Source organism: Heloderma suspectum, chromosome 14, assembly GCF_057233095.1.
Source record: "Heloderma suspectum isolate Gila_16-S chromosome 14, 16-S_ref, whole genome shotgun sequence".
In the NCBI taxonomy this organism is placed as follows: domain Eukaryota; kingdom Metazoa; phylum Chordata; class Lepidosauria; order Squamata; family Helodermatidae; genus Heloderma; species Heloderma suspectum.
This window is the reverse complement of record NC_139471.1, coordinates 10,248,008-10,264,808: the sequence shown is the minus strand read 5'-3', so window position 1 is coordinate 10,264,808 and position 16,801 is coordinate 10,248,008. Positions and strand designations below refer to the sequence as shown.

General features: G+C 47.4%; 1 protein-coding gene across 1 annotated transcript in view; it reads right to left on the bottom strand.

Moving 5' to 3' along the window:
• Positions 1-16,801, bottom strand: part of ASS1 (argininosuccinate synthase 1) — a 115,850-nt gene that overhangs the window by 62,038 nt on the left and 37,011 nt on the right. The window contains exons 7-8 of the mRNA XM_084821334.1: positions 14,368-14,438; positions 12,136-12,166 (exon numbers count right to left, since the gene is read on the bottom strand). Coding sequence (XP_084677460.1) covers positions 12,136-12,166; positions 14,368-14,438 — 102 coding nt within the window. The remainder of the gene's footprint in view (positions 1-12,135; positions 12,167-14,367; positions 14,439-16,801) is intronic.

The window sequence follows — 16,801 nt, the reverse complement described above, 5'->3', positions numbered from 1 at the left end:
TTATGATTTATATAGCGGCATCTATGTACATGGTGTTTTTCAAAGAACGGGAATGACAGGCGCTTTCTGCAAGGGGCTTACAATCTGAAATAGACACTTGGAAACAACAGAGGAAGGAGGCATGGAATGGTGGCATGGGGAGACAGGGGAAGAATATGTGATTACTTTGATAACACAAGTTTTGGCTTCGTTACAATAAAGCACCTTCTTCAACCTGGTACCCTCCAAATGTGCTGGACTACAACTCCCACAATCCTCAGCCAGCATGGCCATTGCTGGCTGAGGATTGTAGGAGTTAAACTCCAACACATCTTGGAGAATCCTGCAAGAAACCCCCCAATATCCATCCTCCTGGAACGATGCCCATTAGATCTTGTCGTGCCCTCTTGGGGCAGCAGAGAACACATCTTTGCCCCTTCTATGTGACAGCCCTTCAGGTACTCGGAGTGTGTTATTTACTCCCCCTTCCCCTGAAGCCAGCATTTTTATTTTTCCCAGAGTTTTTTTTTTTAATCTGTTGCTATGTTAACGTATTGTCCTTTATCAGTTTTTAACACTTGGATGTGTATATGTTACCTTAGTTTTTGTAAACCACCCTGGAAGCATTGCTGCATAGATATGTCTTTTAAATCAAGAAGTTAGACATAAAATCTCAATAAAAATAACATACAGCTGGAAAAGGTGCAGAACCAAATATGATCAAGGATTTGGAGTCGCTTCCCCATGAGGGGCTTTCCCTGAGGAAAAGAAATACGACGAAGGGGAAACAGGATATCAGCTTTTAAAACTATGAATGGCACAGAGAGAACACATATAGAAATCCATCTACCCTACCATAATAGTATGTGGGATCATCCAAAGAAGAAGTTGGGGTTGCAGTACTGTCAAAGCAAGTATTTCTTCACACAAGTCGTAAAAATCAATGTATGGAATTCGTCGCTACAAATATATGGTGATACCCCCTGGCTTAAATGCCTTTAAAAGAGGACAAGTTGGGCCCTGCAACAAAATGTTGAAGTGTGGAGTACTTGTGTTCAGGGTTCCAGTCACTCAGTTCTGTTTCCCCTGCCTTTCCCAGTTTTCCATCCTCTCCTCAACAGCCAGTCGGCATCAGTCCTCATTGGGCTCTTTTGGAAGGTAGTGAGGGGTGGGCATGTTGGTTACCAATCTCAACTATATTAAAATCTTGGATTTCTCCATTGATTTCTACGGAAAGCTTTCGCTTCCATCCCTAGGGACTTTTAAAAATAGCTTCTCACTGTGAACCAGGACATGACCTATCCAGACAATGAAAGAGTTCTCTCTAGACTTTTTATATCTCTCTGTGTTTTCCTCCATCCTTCTTTCCTAGCGATTCCATTCTGTTTTCTCCTTTCCCCCTCTCAACAGCCAGTCACATTCTGTGGCCAATGAACATGCTCAGCCTTCACTGAGCTGTTTTGGGGGGTTCCCCCCAGGGAGTTCCTAAAGATTTTGGGGGGGCAAACCTTGGGGTTACCCCTAATCTTCTGATCCCTCCCTCTCGCACGTTGCTCCTGCCATTTTGGCTGCATAAGCGATGGCACTCAAATAATGGAACTAGAATAGCAAAGTGAAGCCTCCATGCTCAGGGACAGTATGCCACAGAACACCTGTTGCCAGGGACAGCAGTAAGAGAGCACTACTGCCTTTATGCTTCTCTGGGCCTTTGGATGGCCACGATGGGAAGCGAAATACTGGACGAAAAGGAACTTTGGTCCTTCTTATACATTCTTATTTGGGGGATGGCCACATGTGTGTAGGATCTTCCAGAGAATTTAGCTCCTCTGCAGCCCACCCCCCAGATCAGAGCCTGTTGAAGTCACTGGAAAAGCTTCCACTTAGTGCAAAGACTTCTGGCTGAAGTCCAGCGGAAACATTTATCCCATCAAACAGATATCACGAGCAGATGGGAGAGCCCGAGGAGAAGCCTAGGGGGGCACAGTAAGGGGGGATGGAGCAATTGGGGGGAGGAATTAGAGAAATTTAATTATTTAAACAATACAGATTGAATTCCCTCACCGGGACAAGTCGGCAAAACTCCACTGCAATCAATGAAGCCCAAAGGAGTCTATTCTCAGAGAGGGGGGATATCAACCTTTCCCAATAAAGAGTGGAAGGCAGAGGTGGTTAAGATAGATTTGAGCTCAGCAAATGTAGGTGAAATGTTTGCTTCCTCTAGATGCATGGCAACGGCATCACCACAGACCCCAAAACCAAAATGGCAGGAATTTGCAGGAAAGTGGTATTTCCACTGCGGGGAGAACCCTAGGGTTTAGTGGCAAGGCAAAGCATAGGTTGACAAGAAAGAACCTTGTTGGATCAGACTTGACTGCCCATCAAGTTCAATGCTGGCTCCAGATTGGGGGGCCCTTGGGCAAGACACTCTCAACCCCCCCCCCAGTGATATCACTGCCATTGTCACCAGCTGCCCTTGCTTCTCATCCTCTGTCTCCTCCTTGCTCCCGCTTGCTTGCTTGGCAGGCAGAGAGCCAGGGAGCCAGGAGGCCACGGCATCTCCTGCTCCTCCTTCTCACCACCACTGCCGTTGTCTGGGCCAGAGTGAGAGGCAGGGGAACTGCGGTGGTGAAGAGGAGGAGCAAGTCAGGGGGATCCGATCAGTGGGCTCTAAGCAGGTTCTCAACCACACAGAAAAGGGCAACAACAATGATCAAGGGGCTGGAGCATCTCCCTTATGAGGGAAGGTTACGACAGCTGGGGTTGCTTAGCTTGGAAAAAGGGAGGGTAAGGGGAGACATGATAGAGGCGTACAAAATTATGCCTGGTGTGGAGAATGTGGATAGGGATTTTTCTCCCTCTCTCATAATGCTAGAACCCAAAGGGGTCCTCCCATGGAGCTGATTGGTGGGAGATTCAGAACAGATCAAAGGAAGTCTTCCTTCACATAGCGCAGAGTTAAACTATGGAACTCGCTACCACAGGATGTATTGATGGCCACCAATTTGGATGGCTTTAAAAAGGGGCTGGACAAATCCCTGGAGGAGAAAGCTATCAATAACTACCAGTGCTGATGGCTATGTCCAGTACCAGAGGTGGTACGCCTACGTACACCAGTTGCTGGGAAACATGGGTGGGAGGGTGCTGCTGCGCTCATGTCCTGCTTGTGGGCTCCCAGTTGACAGCTGGTCAGCCACTGTGCAAACGGAACACTGGACTGGATGGACCCTTGGTCTGATCCAGCAGGACTCTTCTTATATTCTTATGTTCTTACCCTTGACTCTGGCCCTGATTAAGTTCAATATTTGTTTTCTAACCATGCCCAATCATGTGCTTCTGGGAAGTCCGTAAAGTGGGCATGAAAGCAATAGGCCTTCCCCACTATTATTCCCCACACACCTGGCATCCGGCGTGCAGTTGCATACTGCCTTTGAACACAGAGCTTCCATTTCGGTGTCTTGGCAAACAGGGCTGGCCCCACCCTCATGCGGTCTCAAGCGCCCGCATCGAGTGGCAGAGCAGGAATGGGCGGGGAATTGTGCTGCCCTCCCCACCCCGTCCCTGCCAGGAGGGCCTGCCACATCTTCCCATCGTGGGTGGCCACGGCTGCCCCCCCCGCCTGCCCCCTTCGCCAGCCACTCCCTCACTTGCTCAGGCAGCCGGCTGGCTGCTTGCTCCTGCCTGCCCGGTCGCTCCTGCCTTGCGCCCCAGCCACCCACAGGGATCCTACAAGCTATCCTGAGAGGACGGCCCCGGGTGATCTCCCCTGGGAATTCACTGGACCTCTTGAGAAAGTTGGTGCACAAGGCGGGAGCAAGTGACCAGCTGAGCTGCCTGGCCAAGGACATGAGGGAGGAGCAAGCCAGCCAGCAGGGAGGGAGGGAGGGAGGGAGGAACACATGCAGGAGTGCGGGCGGTGGGGGCGGCCTCTGCCAAGCACAGCAGTAAGCTGGCTGGCTGGGCAGGCGGCAGCACCACCGGCTTGCTTGATGCAGAAAGATACCTTGGACCAGGCCTGATGGCAAATAACCCTCGCTAGACCTACTAGGCTCCATTAGAATTGGTCTAACCCCCTTTTAAAGCCAGCAAAGAGTCCCAGAGCTTTGTGGCAGCAAATTCCATCACTGCATTATGTCAGAATCGGCTTTGTTTCGTCTGTCCCGAAGCTACTGAGAGTGCATTTCATCCCCGAGTTCCAGCAACATGATCCGTAATATATGCAGTTTTGTATATGTTTTTTGACTAGAGAACTCCATTGCAAAATATAGAGGAGTGCACATTTGAAAGAGTAACTGAGTTTTGACTCAACATAGTGGCACAAAAGTGCAATTCTTGTATGCAGTTTTGCCTAACATACAGGTGTTTGCACACGTTTTCCCTAAGAGGTGCATTTTTGTGCATTTTTTGTTGTTGTTTGGAGAACTCCATTGCAAAATTCAGAGAAGCGTGCATTTCAAAGCGTCACTGAGTTTTGGCTCCCACAGTGGTTCGAAAGTGCAATTGAGATAAATTCACATTAAAATGTTAACTCAACACATTTCTCCCTCACCTCAAGACACTAATGAACAACTGAAGCAACTGAAATGGCATGAACAATGCTCCATATAAAATGTGGAAATAAAGAATGGAACGACAGAGAATCTGTAATGCATTGGCTCCACTTAGGTAATAGGACCAGTTAAGAACATCAGAAGAGCCTTGCTGGATCAGACTAAGGGTCCATGTAGTCCAGCATTCTGTTCACACAGTGGCCAACCAGCTGTCAACCAGGAACCCACAAGCCGGGCATCAGCACAACAGCACCCTCCCGCCCATGTTCCCCAGCAACTGGTGTACATAGGCTCACTGCCTCTGGTACTGGAGGTAGCACATGGTCATCAGGACTACTAGCCATGGACAGCCTTCTCCTCCAGGAATTTGTCCAACCCCTTTTAAAGCCATCCAAATGGGTAGCCTGTGGTAGCAAATTCCATAGTTTAACTATGCACTGTGTGAAGAAGTACTCCCTTTTATCTGTTCATTTGCCCAGTTAATTTGGAGCTTCAAACACATGGGTTTGGGAGGGATTGAAACTCGGAGAATTTTAGAACCATGCCGAGCTGCAACTAGATATTATAACAGATTTGAAGTTGCTGCAAAAGACACCTCTCAGGTCTCCTCCCATCCAACAGAAATGTGCAGTAATACAAAATGCATGTTGTGACATCATGCTCCGCTATTCCATCATGTCATTGACTATGATGTGTGATGTCAGGAAATCCATCACGCAATGACATCACAACATAGGTTTTGTATTATTCCTGGGAAAAAGAGCGGGAAGGAGATGCAGGCCCGGTGATTTCAGTAGAAATCATGTGCCTGGTCTAACATCTGGTTCCACCAGTGTATATATACAGAAATGTAGACATGCAAACATACACGGGGCGCAAAATGAATGAAAGGAGGTTGTGTGACCTCCTCTAAAGCTGGAGAGATTAGGTTTTTTCCTCATTTTGTTTTTCCTTCCTAACTATACGTTGAATGTTTTTTTTAAAAAAAGCCTGCATTTTTATGCTTGGTTCCTTTATTTTAGCGACCCCTGTATATATACTCAAAATGTGCAAATACAGAGGCTCAAATTACACGGACCGCAGATTCCAATTTTACATCAGTTGCCCTTTTTGTAGCCTTGATCATACTTATTATTAAACCAGGGAACAACTTGCCTGTTTTGCGATTATGAAAAAACCCCAAGTTTTGCACTCAACGGGGCTAAAGCGGAGTGGGCAGTGCAGGGCGGGGGAGGAGAGAAAGATCGAGAAGCGGAGAGGAGAAGGAAGACAAGGATCAAGCAAGTGGAAGAGGGAGGAGGGAATATTTAAAACTCTTTAACCAAACATCCAGAGGCAAAGTCAGGTAAGTTTGCAATTTTTGAAGCTGACGGCAAAAGCACCCATTAAATAAAATAACTAAATAGAAATAAAAAGAACTGGCGTTTGGCTTGCATTCCGTCATTATGGTGCATGCCTGCCTTTTTGGTTTATTCTCTTCTCTTTAAAAAGCCCAGTTCAAATGACACATAGGTTTGCTACAGCGTATCAATGCCTCCTATTTATCCCACGCTGCAGGAGGGCTGGTCTTGCAATGTCATCTTTAAAGGGATGGAGGGGCAATGGAAAAAAAGGGGAAGGGGGGAGAGAGGGAGGGAGGACAAGGAAGCAGGGGGAGAGAAACAGGGCAAGAAGATAAAAAATTGGAAGCAAATGGTCCATGAACTAAACCATGATGTACAGCTATCGATGCCGCAAATGGTTTATTCATCCGGGTTGATATTGTTGTGCCTGGTCTGAATGAACTCTTTTCAGGGTGCCATATGAAGTTAAAGCAAGTAAATTTCTATCTTTCTTGGCATTAGCTGCCTCATTGCTCCTCAATCGGGCCTCACAGAGGCAGAAAATAGCTCAACCATCTGTTTTCAAATCCCTCCGGCTGGCAGGCTGGGGGGGGGTGTTTCACGTGGGTTGGGGGGTGATGGCCAAAGTGTGTGTGGTGGGGGAGAGAGGATGGGGTGAATGACATGGAACAGCTCAGCACCCTCTTCTCCTCACCCAAGCCCCTGTCATGGCTTATCAACCACAAAGCTCCCACTAGAGGAACAAATTCCACAAAAGTGGCCTATTAGAACTGGTCTTGTGCCTTCCGTTTTGATCCATGGAGATTCATAGTTGTGCACCAAAAACCCGGGGGGAAACAAATGTAATGTAAGGTTGGCCATGCATTCATATACGCCAGTCTTACTGATGGCACATCTTATAGGGGGTACGACAGATGTCAGGATCAGGGCCTAGTTAAGAGTCTACTCTAGGTGCTCATGTCTACTTTGAGGAAGTTGGGCAGTCACTGCCACCCAAGCACATAGTGGGCAGTTAAGATCCATTCTTCAAAGGGAGATGGCTCCAGAGGGGATATTGTGCCATGATGAGTAGGAGTTACATGTAGGGATCTTTGTGAATTCCAATGAAAATGGACCTGATCCACACTTCTTGGACTAATGCGCAGGTATGAACATAGATATCCTTCGGATGTTGCACTTCTTGGCTCAAAAACAGTACCAAAATGTGTCTACATGCCTATTTTGGGATACAATACATTTAGAGACATGTACGTTTAGATGAAATATGTTTATCAATGCATATTTTATCAGGAAATATGTTCAAAACATGTATTTATATATGAACTTTTGTGTGGATCTTAAAAATTAAACTATGGTGGAAACAGGCCAGGCCAGGACTATGGAAAAACATACGTGGAACTGACATGGATGAGAAATAGACTGATCCATCTCTCCATACTCAGACCCCAGTGCTGCAACAGATGGAGTACCAAAGAGGGCCCATTACAGCAGATGGGGTACTGTGGAGGCCCCAATTGCCTAGCTCCCACAAATGCTGCAAGCAATGTGCAAGACAGAAACAAAGTAGAACTCCGATAGAAGTTCAGGCGGTCTCTTTAAAGGGCTAAGTCATACATGACAGCAGCACAACCTGTGTGCAAGAAGGAGGGCCAATGCCAAATTCCTACGGTTGGATCCAGATTTAAGCTGGATCAGCTGTGCTGGTGGAAGTGGACTTCCCCACCCCTTTCTTCCCATGGCAGCCCCTCCAGCCCCATGGAAATGCTACACAGAGAATCAGGAGACCCTGCTGAATGGGGTCAGGTGTGGTGTGGAGAGGAGGGGGATCCCCAAAAGCCAGGCAGAGGGGCCTTCCATGAGCAGGGCCCTTCCTCTTTCAGAAGGCAAGTCCTGGATCCAAGCTCTACAAAGGACAGGGCACAAATGACTTGAACTGTGGTGCTTAGCCCTCTTCCCACCCCTCACAACCACCTCCCCTCCCCAGCCATGTGGCTCAGCTCCCAGCCCCCATCCAGGAGAAATGCAACCTGGGGGAGTGGGACAGATTTTGGGAGGAAGGCTTGGTATATGTCCATGCACATCCCTGCCTCTTTTGCGTTCCAAATCCCCTGATAAATTCAGCATCAACCCTCATTCTGATGCACAGCTCTACCCCCATCAAGTTCATGTCTAGTTAGCCCCTAAGTATCTTGATCTTCCCAGAGAGAGGAGGAGTTCCCTAGGAACAGAGGATGTATCCCAGGTCAGTCCATCTAACCCAGTCTTGTCTCCTCTGACTGGCAGTGGCACCCCAGAGGCAGAGAAAGATGCTTCCCCATCACCTGCTACATGACTCTTTTAAGCTGGAGGTGTCAAGGACTGAACCCGGGACCATTTACATGAAAAATCTGTGCTCCACCAATGAGACGTGGTCCTTTAACCAGACCAAGCTTAAAGTCTTCTCACTGTCTGCACCATGCTCAGAGTACACAGTAAGGATGGGGGAAGAAATTCGTTCAGTTTGCATATTAATGCAAACTCACCTAATTTTGCACTTTTGACCAATATGGAAACCGAAACTCAGCTATCCTTCAAAATTTGCACGTCTCTGAATTTTGCAATGGAGTTCTCCCATCCAAAGATACGTACCAAAAAAAAGTGTATATTAGGGAAAAGCGCACACACAAAATGTATATTACTGAAAATAACAGTCAAAATGCAAGCCGTCATGGGTTCCTTGCAAGAGGAAAACAGGCGAGATATAAATGTAATACCAATAATAAATAAACAGACAAATAAATAAATTGATGTCAGGAAAATTGCTGGCAGAAAATGTGTGTATTGGGCAAAATTGCAAACAAAAACACATGTATGAGGAGAAACGCACACAATAATGTGTACAAATTTTGTGAGAACTTAAAAAAAATGATAACTTAAACAGTTCGAAACGAACCAAACTTAAGATTGGAAAAATGACCAACTGAGTGAAAATGAAATTCACAGATTCATCCATCCCTAGTGTATAGTGAAGAATGTTGGCAGAGGCCTCCCTGAAGACAAGGATTGGGGAAAAAAAAAAAAAAAGAATTTTCCCCCAGGTCAGTTCCACCACCCTGATATCAGCATGGACCATGTTCCAGAACAGCTTATAATGGCACTTCAAATTCATCTGTACATAGGGATGCTGGAGAAATTTGAGACGGACAAAAACAAGCTCAGATTTCTAACAATCCAACCTGAGGAATCTGCTATGGAGTGACCCCCTCAGGCCGCTCAGAATCTGTGGAGTTCCAGATCTTTCTTTGTTTTAGCTTTCCCAACATTTACGTATATTTATTCATAGGAAAATATGCAATTTTCTGCTGAGACTGGTAAATATACATGGGGAAAAGTTGAGCGGAATGAGGAACAATACACTAAACATTATGTACTAACATAAACTACGTAAATTGTTACGAACCCCCTTGTGGAAGTATTTGCATATTCTCCCACCTGACACAAATGAAATTCAAAACCATCTGTAAACAGATGATGGAACAAAAGGCGCCTGACAATCCACAAAACACAGAGTGGATTTTACACATCCCTTTCTGTACAGAAAGGCTCATCTTTAGATGTACCCACACTCAGTAGAGTCCAACCCCAACCCCCTATGTTTGAGCATGAATCACTTACCAAGGTAGGCTTCCTGACATAAAGGAGGCAATCCGAGAATAGTGAACCTGACCATGCAGAGATGCAACAGGCAACCTCCCTTGAGGATGGGTAATTTTTCTGTGCCTCTTCCCTGTAGGTGACTGAATGATTGAATCCTACCCAACACCAAGATGGACCAGAAATATCTATCCCCATCAGGGGTTGATAGGAAGGAGTCCAGCTCACGGCAGCGACTCACACAGGAAAGCAAGTGGCAGCCTTCTCCAAGGCCTGCATCTCTACATTGGCAGTGACTGGATGATCGAAACATCCATGGATACAGAGCAGATGCATTGGTAGAATTGCCCACCCAGCCCCTCCAAGTGAAGGGTGATTGAAAGGAAGCATAGCCAGAAAAGTCAATCATGCAGAGATGTGCTGGGCATCCTCCTTGGTGGTGCTTTGAGCTCACAGGAACTTCTGATTTTATATCCAGCAGCACGTTAAAAATTCCGTCATGGCACTGAACTTGAGAATTGCTGGCTTAGGAGGATCATCTAGTCATCGGGAACTAAGGATGTCAGAGAAATCCATTCAGGGGCTAATGTTCGATGAGTTTTTCTAGGTTCAGGTCTCTGAATGGATTTCCCTGACATCCTTAGATCCCGATGACTAGATGATGCTCCTAAGCCTTTGTTCTAGTTCCTGCTGTGGCACCCAACTCAGTCTGCAGCAAGTCAGGCAAATTCGCGGATTTTCCAGGCAATGTGGGGGGAGAGGTCCTGCAATTTTCTCAAATTTCTGAGCAATTTGCACAAATTACAGGCATATTTGTGCAAGGCATGCAAATTATGGTCAGATTTGAGTAATTTGTGCACAATTTTGTGCACAAACAAATTTGTGCATATTTGAGTAATTTGTGCAGCCTTCCCTCCCCCCCGCCCAATACACAAAGGTGTTCCCAGAGTTTAGGGAAAAGCCCACAGCTTGGCTTGCAGATGCAAATTGAGTCATACGCGCTGTGGAAATCCATTGAGCCAAAAAAGAACTGGATTTCCTTGCGATGGACGTCCCTAATGGGAACTGCAGGAAACATTTTCCCTGACTCCATTCTCCCCTCATCATCACCTCTCCTGTCCCTCCCTCCTCCCCTCCCCCCAGCCTCAGCAACTGATTGTCTAATTAGTGCTGATGGATAGTTTAAGTAGCTCCCTTGAGCGTGGCAAGTCCAGCAGAGCATGAAGTGGAAAAGACAAGGACCAGCAGGCAACAAAACCATTCGGCCCCATTAAGATGCAGCGAGAACAGTGCCCAGGTTCACCAGAGAGAAACACACATGATGCTCTGGAACAAGAACAGCTATAGCAGTGGCTGGAGAGGTACAACGTGGCTTGGCCCAGCTGAGGAGTGCATGTGAGAGAGCATGATGCACATCAATACAGGCTCTAGTGACCAGAAATTCTGGTCAAAAGATAGCATCAAGGGTAGGCATGGTTGGGCACCTGCCGAGGGCCCACACTCCAGCAGGGGCCCGCTGACAGGACCCCCCAGAGTCGCTCCTCCTCTCCACCATGGCAACCTGCTTGTTCACCTGCCTCTCCGAGGCAACGGAGGAGGTGAGAAGGAGGAGCAGGAGATGCCGTGGCCTCCTCGCTCCCTGACTTTCTGCATGCCAAACAAGCAACGATGGCGATGAGGAGCGAGAGCAGCTGGTGACAATGGTGGTGGGAAGGTCGACTCACCGAGGGAGGGGGCCTTAATGGGCTCTTGCACAAGACCCACCAAAAACCTGGAGCCCGCACTTCAGATGGGCAAGCTAAAGGTCTTGTGGGAATCTGGGTTGAGACATATTTTGCATCTGTTGTGCCCGGGTTCCTAAACCTCTCCTGCAGTGACTCCCCCATTGATGGCTTCAAGCCAGCATCCTCTCCCCTGGGACTGGGGGTGGGAGGCATCCCAGAAACAACCAAGCTTTAAACCCTAAGAGGCAACTATCCAAAATCTCTCTGAGGAGGTAAAGGAGGAACCACCAGTCTTTGAAAATGAGCGAGTTTCAGGGTTTTTTCAGCTGAAGGGTCTGAACTGGCCAACCTGCCGGCCAAGTTGGTTTTGCTCACCAAGAGGGCAGGATGTTAAAGTGATCTGCAAATTCCTGGATCAGTGCCCTCGTTTAAAAAAAACACAACCACCACCAAAAAAAGCAGGTGCCCAGTTTATGCGAAAAAATAAAGGAGCAAAAAAGCTTTAAAACTGGGGTGCGCAACTCCCGGCCTGCGGGGAGCTTCCGCCGTGCATTAAAAACGTGGTTGTTCAGGCAGGCATTTGGGGTGGGTTAGGGTATTTTAGAAAACGTTTTTATTGTAGAATTTTATTGTTTTAAACTGATTTATTATATGCTGTCCATCGCCCAGAGTGGCTGGGTGACCAGCCAGATGGGCGATTAATAAAGTTAATAATAAATAAATAAACAAACAAGTGCCGCTGCTTCCAATGGCTATGGCTCTCCAGGGCTTCAGGCAGGATTCTTTTCCATCCCTACTTGGAGACACCGGGGATCGAACCTGAACCTTCTGCATGCAAAGCAGGCGCTCTACCATTGAGCCACGGCCCCTCCCAATGCATCCCCTGCTGTTGTCTTAAATATCGCTTACCTTAGGGTTCTCTAAGATCCCGGCCTCGTAGCTTTGGAGGAGGGAGACGAAGGGTGGGAGAAAACAACCACAACAAAGCTGAATTAGCAACCAGCAAGCGTCCCGCGTATAAAACTGTATAAAACCTTAGCCCTTCGTTTCTACCTTCCTCCTTGCCTGCGTCATGCGTTCCGTACTGCCATCCAGGACAGTGAATGTGTCATTGTCACAATGTGGATCGACACCGCTATGGAACCGCTTCAGGCGGCAGGAGGGAGACCAAATGACTGGAAGCTCCCTTTTATAAAAAGTTGCTCACATACTGAAGAACTGTCTAGTTTCCTGAGCCAAGATCCCTTCAGGCGAGACTCACCTGAACGAAGTTTTGCATCCTCGTGCCAACCCATTGCAAACCAGGTACCAAGTAGGAACTTAGGAAGCTGCCTTGTACTGAGCCAGACCCTTGGCCCATCTAGCCCAGTGTTGTCGACACTGACTGGCAGCAGCGGCTCCCCAGGGTTTCAGGCCTCGCCCTAACTGGAGAAGCTGGAGATCGAACTTGGGACCCCCTGCATGCAAAGCAGGGGCTCTATCGCCCTGAGCTATGTCCCCTCCCTGTCGACAGATACGTCTCTCAGTGCCATGAAGGTCCATTTAGGCCCTGGCTGCGGAACCACTTTCAGCCCAAGGGTTGAATTCCATTTGGAGAAGCATTTGGGGGCCACGTTCCCATGGTGGGCAGGGCCAAAGGCAAAAGGGGTGGAGTGAAGATACCAGCATATATTAGCTTAAAGCTGTTACTGCCTCTAACTAAGCTACAAGAGAAGCATTCGAACCTTTTAGAATTGGGGGGAAACATGCAAAAGCAGGGAAACTACCAAATGTCAGGTTCTGCACCCCTGATTTAGGCAAATGTTTCATATGAAACTGTCTTTTACTGGTCCATCTAGACCAAGTTTGCTTACTCTGACTGGTAAGCCGCTTCCCTGGGTCCCAGGAAGACAGCATTCTCAGCCCTGATACTGGCAAACTCTTGGATACCAAGGACTGAAACCAGGACATTCTGGATGTAAAGCCTGTAAAGCACATTAATGGCCAGAACTAGAATTTCTGAGAGTATAACATCAATTCTGGCCCACTTGGATTGGCTGCCTGTATGTTTCTGAGCCCAATTCAAGGTGCTGGTTCTAACTTAGAAAGCCTTACACGGCTCAGGACCGCAATACCTCTCCCAACCTGAACCTACCTGGGCACTACGATCAACATCTGAGGGCCTCCGCTGAGTGCCTCCTCCGAGGGAGGCTCGGAAGGTGGCAGCAAGGGAGAGGGCCTCCTCAGGGGTGGCCCCCCAATTATGAGCTCCCCAGTGAGGTCCACCTGGTGCCAACACTGCCATCTTTTCAGTGCCAGGTTAAGACTGTCCTCTACTTCCAGGCATTTAATGGCATCTGATAGGGCATCTGTGCCAGCTGTTTGAACAGGCCTAGTATTTTATCAAAACTGTTGTTAGCTGTTTAAATTGTTCTTCAATTTTGTATATTTAAGTTCTTATGCCACATTTTATCTTGTGAATTGTTGTGAATCACCCAGAGAGCTTCAGATATTGGGCAGAATAGAAAGAAAGAAAGAAAGAAAGAAAGAAAGAAAGAAAGAAAGAAAGAAAGAAAGGTGTTCTACCATTGAACTATGGCTCACCCTCATAATTAACCGATTTATTTATGTGTTTGTTCATTTATTTTTAATGTTTTCTATCCCACTTTTCTTCCACTGGTGGAACTCAAAGCTACTAAGAGCATAGCTTTCCCCAGCCTGGTGCCTTCCATGAGAAGTCATCCCATAAAGCTGATTGGTGGGAGATAAAGACAGATAAACGAAAGGACTTCTTCATACAGCGCTTAGCTAAACTATGGGATTTGCTTCCACAAGATGGCCATCAATTTGGGTGGCTTTAAAAGGGGGGTTGTAGAAATTCCTAGAGGAGAAGGCTATCAATGGCTTCTAGTCCTGATGGCTCTATGCTACCTCCATTATCAGAGGCACTATGCCTATGTATGTACACCAGTTGTTGGGGAACATGGGTGGGAGGGTGCTGTTGCACTCCTGTCCTGCTTGTGGGTTTCCTGTGGGCTGGTTGGCCACTGTGTGAACAGAGTGCTGGACTAGATGGACCTTTGGTCTTATCCAGCATGTGTCTTCTTATGTTCTTAATGGCTGGAAATGGAATTCTGGAGTAGATAAACATAAACTCCTCACCTAATATGCATGAGGTTTTCATCCATGCTCCAAGGATTGGAGGGGGTCACTGGTATAGGAATGCCATGTTTCTGCAAAAAAAGAAGCAGGAAAGAAAACACAGAATTAAACCTGAGAAACACAGCAGGACAGTGTCAGAACCAAGTGCCTTTGCTGTGGCAGGCAAAGAGTGCAACCTGCCTCTTGATTTGCCTAGGAAGCAACCATCTGGATCCACCTGTTGTTGGCCTTGGGTGGCATGCAGCCCTCACCATATTACCCCCAAAGGAATGGCCCCTCATCAAAAACAAGGTCCCCCACCTGAAACAGACCATGTCTAGGGGAGGTGGGCTGGAGGGCAATTCTTGGATCACGTGGGGCTGTGTGCATTCCCAGACGTGAGCTTCAGCAGCTTTCCCTCCCTCCTCTTACTAGCTCCATGGGAGTCCCTTTCTCACACCCTGCTGGATATTGCATTCCAAAAGCTGTGGGGAGATGTCCAGCTATCAGGAGAACTTCTCCAGTCATTGGCTCCCACGGATGAAACATCAGCCGGACATCCCAGACTCTCAGCAACCCATCAGCCTAATGGCCAGCAACCCGAACAGGACGTGTGATTTAACCCACAGCACGTTCCATGGGTGGTAGTTTCTCCTTTTCATGAGCTTACCTGTGGCTGAAAGTGCAGGCTTTGCATGCAAAACATGCCAGGCTCAGTACTAAGCATTGCCAAAGATTCCTGTCTGGAACACTGGGGAGCGGCAGCCAGTGAGTACAGACACTGAGTCAGTGGTCGGACTCAGTATAAGGCAGCCTCCAATGTCCCAAGAATCCTACAGCATCAGCCCATAGGCTCATCTAAGGCAGGGGTGTAGAACCTTAGGCCTGGGGGCCAAATCCTACAGCATCAGCCCATAGGCTCATCTAAGGCAGGGGTGTAGAACCTTAGGCCTGGGGGCCAAATCCTACAGCATCAGCCCATAGGCTCATCTAAGGCAGGGGTGTAGAACCTTAGGCCTGGGGGCCAAATCCAACCCTCTTTGGCTTCCCAGAAGGCCACGCCCACTTTCCCCTCGCCCTCCCCTTTCCCCCCTGACCAGCGGGCCTTTGCCAGTTTCCCTGCTTCTGCGCAGTCTTTTTGAGCCAGTGAAAAAGCAAGCTCTGACAACATTTTTTAAAAAATGGCTGCCTCCTCCCTGCCTCTTCCATTATGGCGGACAGCGAGTTGGACCTTTTCAGAAAAACGCACCAGCACCGGCACTGCTAGACTGAAGAAAAAATCCCTCACTTCGTAAAATGTCCCTCCAAAGAAAGGACAGCGAGGGAAGGCGGCTTGTTAAAAATACAAAGCCACGGTGCTATTTTGAAACCTGAGCTACTCCGCAAAACATTTCTTACATTTGGATGTCTTGCTTTTTAAAAAACGAGAGAGCCTCGCACATATTTATTTATTTATTGCATTTATAGCCCACCTTTTTTCCCTCTTGCAAGGAACCCAAGGCAGCTTATATTCTCCTCCTCCTCTCCATTTTATCCTCACAACAACAACCCTGTGAGGTAGGTTAGGCTGAGAGTCTGTGACTGGCCCAAAGATCTGAAAGCAGACCCAAAGGTTTAAAAGGTATCCCATGCCACTGGTCAGGGCGGGGGTGTAGGAACCACAGCATAACAGTGCAATCCTGTTGCACTGGATGTCTAATAAGAAGTAAGCCTCACTAGGACCTACTCCCAAGTAAACATGCTGAAGAATCAGCAAAATGATTCAGGGAAACAAAGCTGGGGGCAGGTCCATTTCACTAAACCCTTTCTCCAGGACTTGCTGGATCAATTTTCATTTGAATTTCTGTTTCTGCCCAGTCCTCATTTAAATGCATATTTTAAAATCTATTTTCTCTCGAAACATGCATTTAAATGTCTTTTGATACTCTACTTCTTCTTTTTAGCCAAGAGCTGTACCGCAGTATCAGGAGAAGTTCAAAATCCGATTAGATAGCTGCCTACCACTCAGCACGTTAGTCTGGAACAGCTTTCTCCAACCTCCAGACAGGTTGGACTACAATTCCCAGCTGCCCCAGCCAGCATCTGGAGGGCACCAGATTGGGGAAAGCTGCTCCAAAAGGTGCAGATAAGATCAGCTTGTACCACAACCCACAAATATCAAATTCCTCAAGGACCCTTCATCGCCACTGGAACACGTTTGGAATAAGGTCTCGTCCCCATTTTTTTTTTAACCACAAAAGTTTCACAAAAGTCATTCCTACCTGCCTTTTGCAGGCCTTTTGCAAGTTTACTTCTCTATTCTTGCCCTCTTCTCTCTCTTTCTCTTACTCACACACGCACACACACAGCAGAGACAGTCATAAACCTCAGCTCTGTTACAGGGTCACCCCACTCACTTAATTAGCCGGAGACATTTCTGTGGGTGAAATGGTCTGTGAAAACTGGGTGGCTAAAC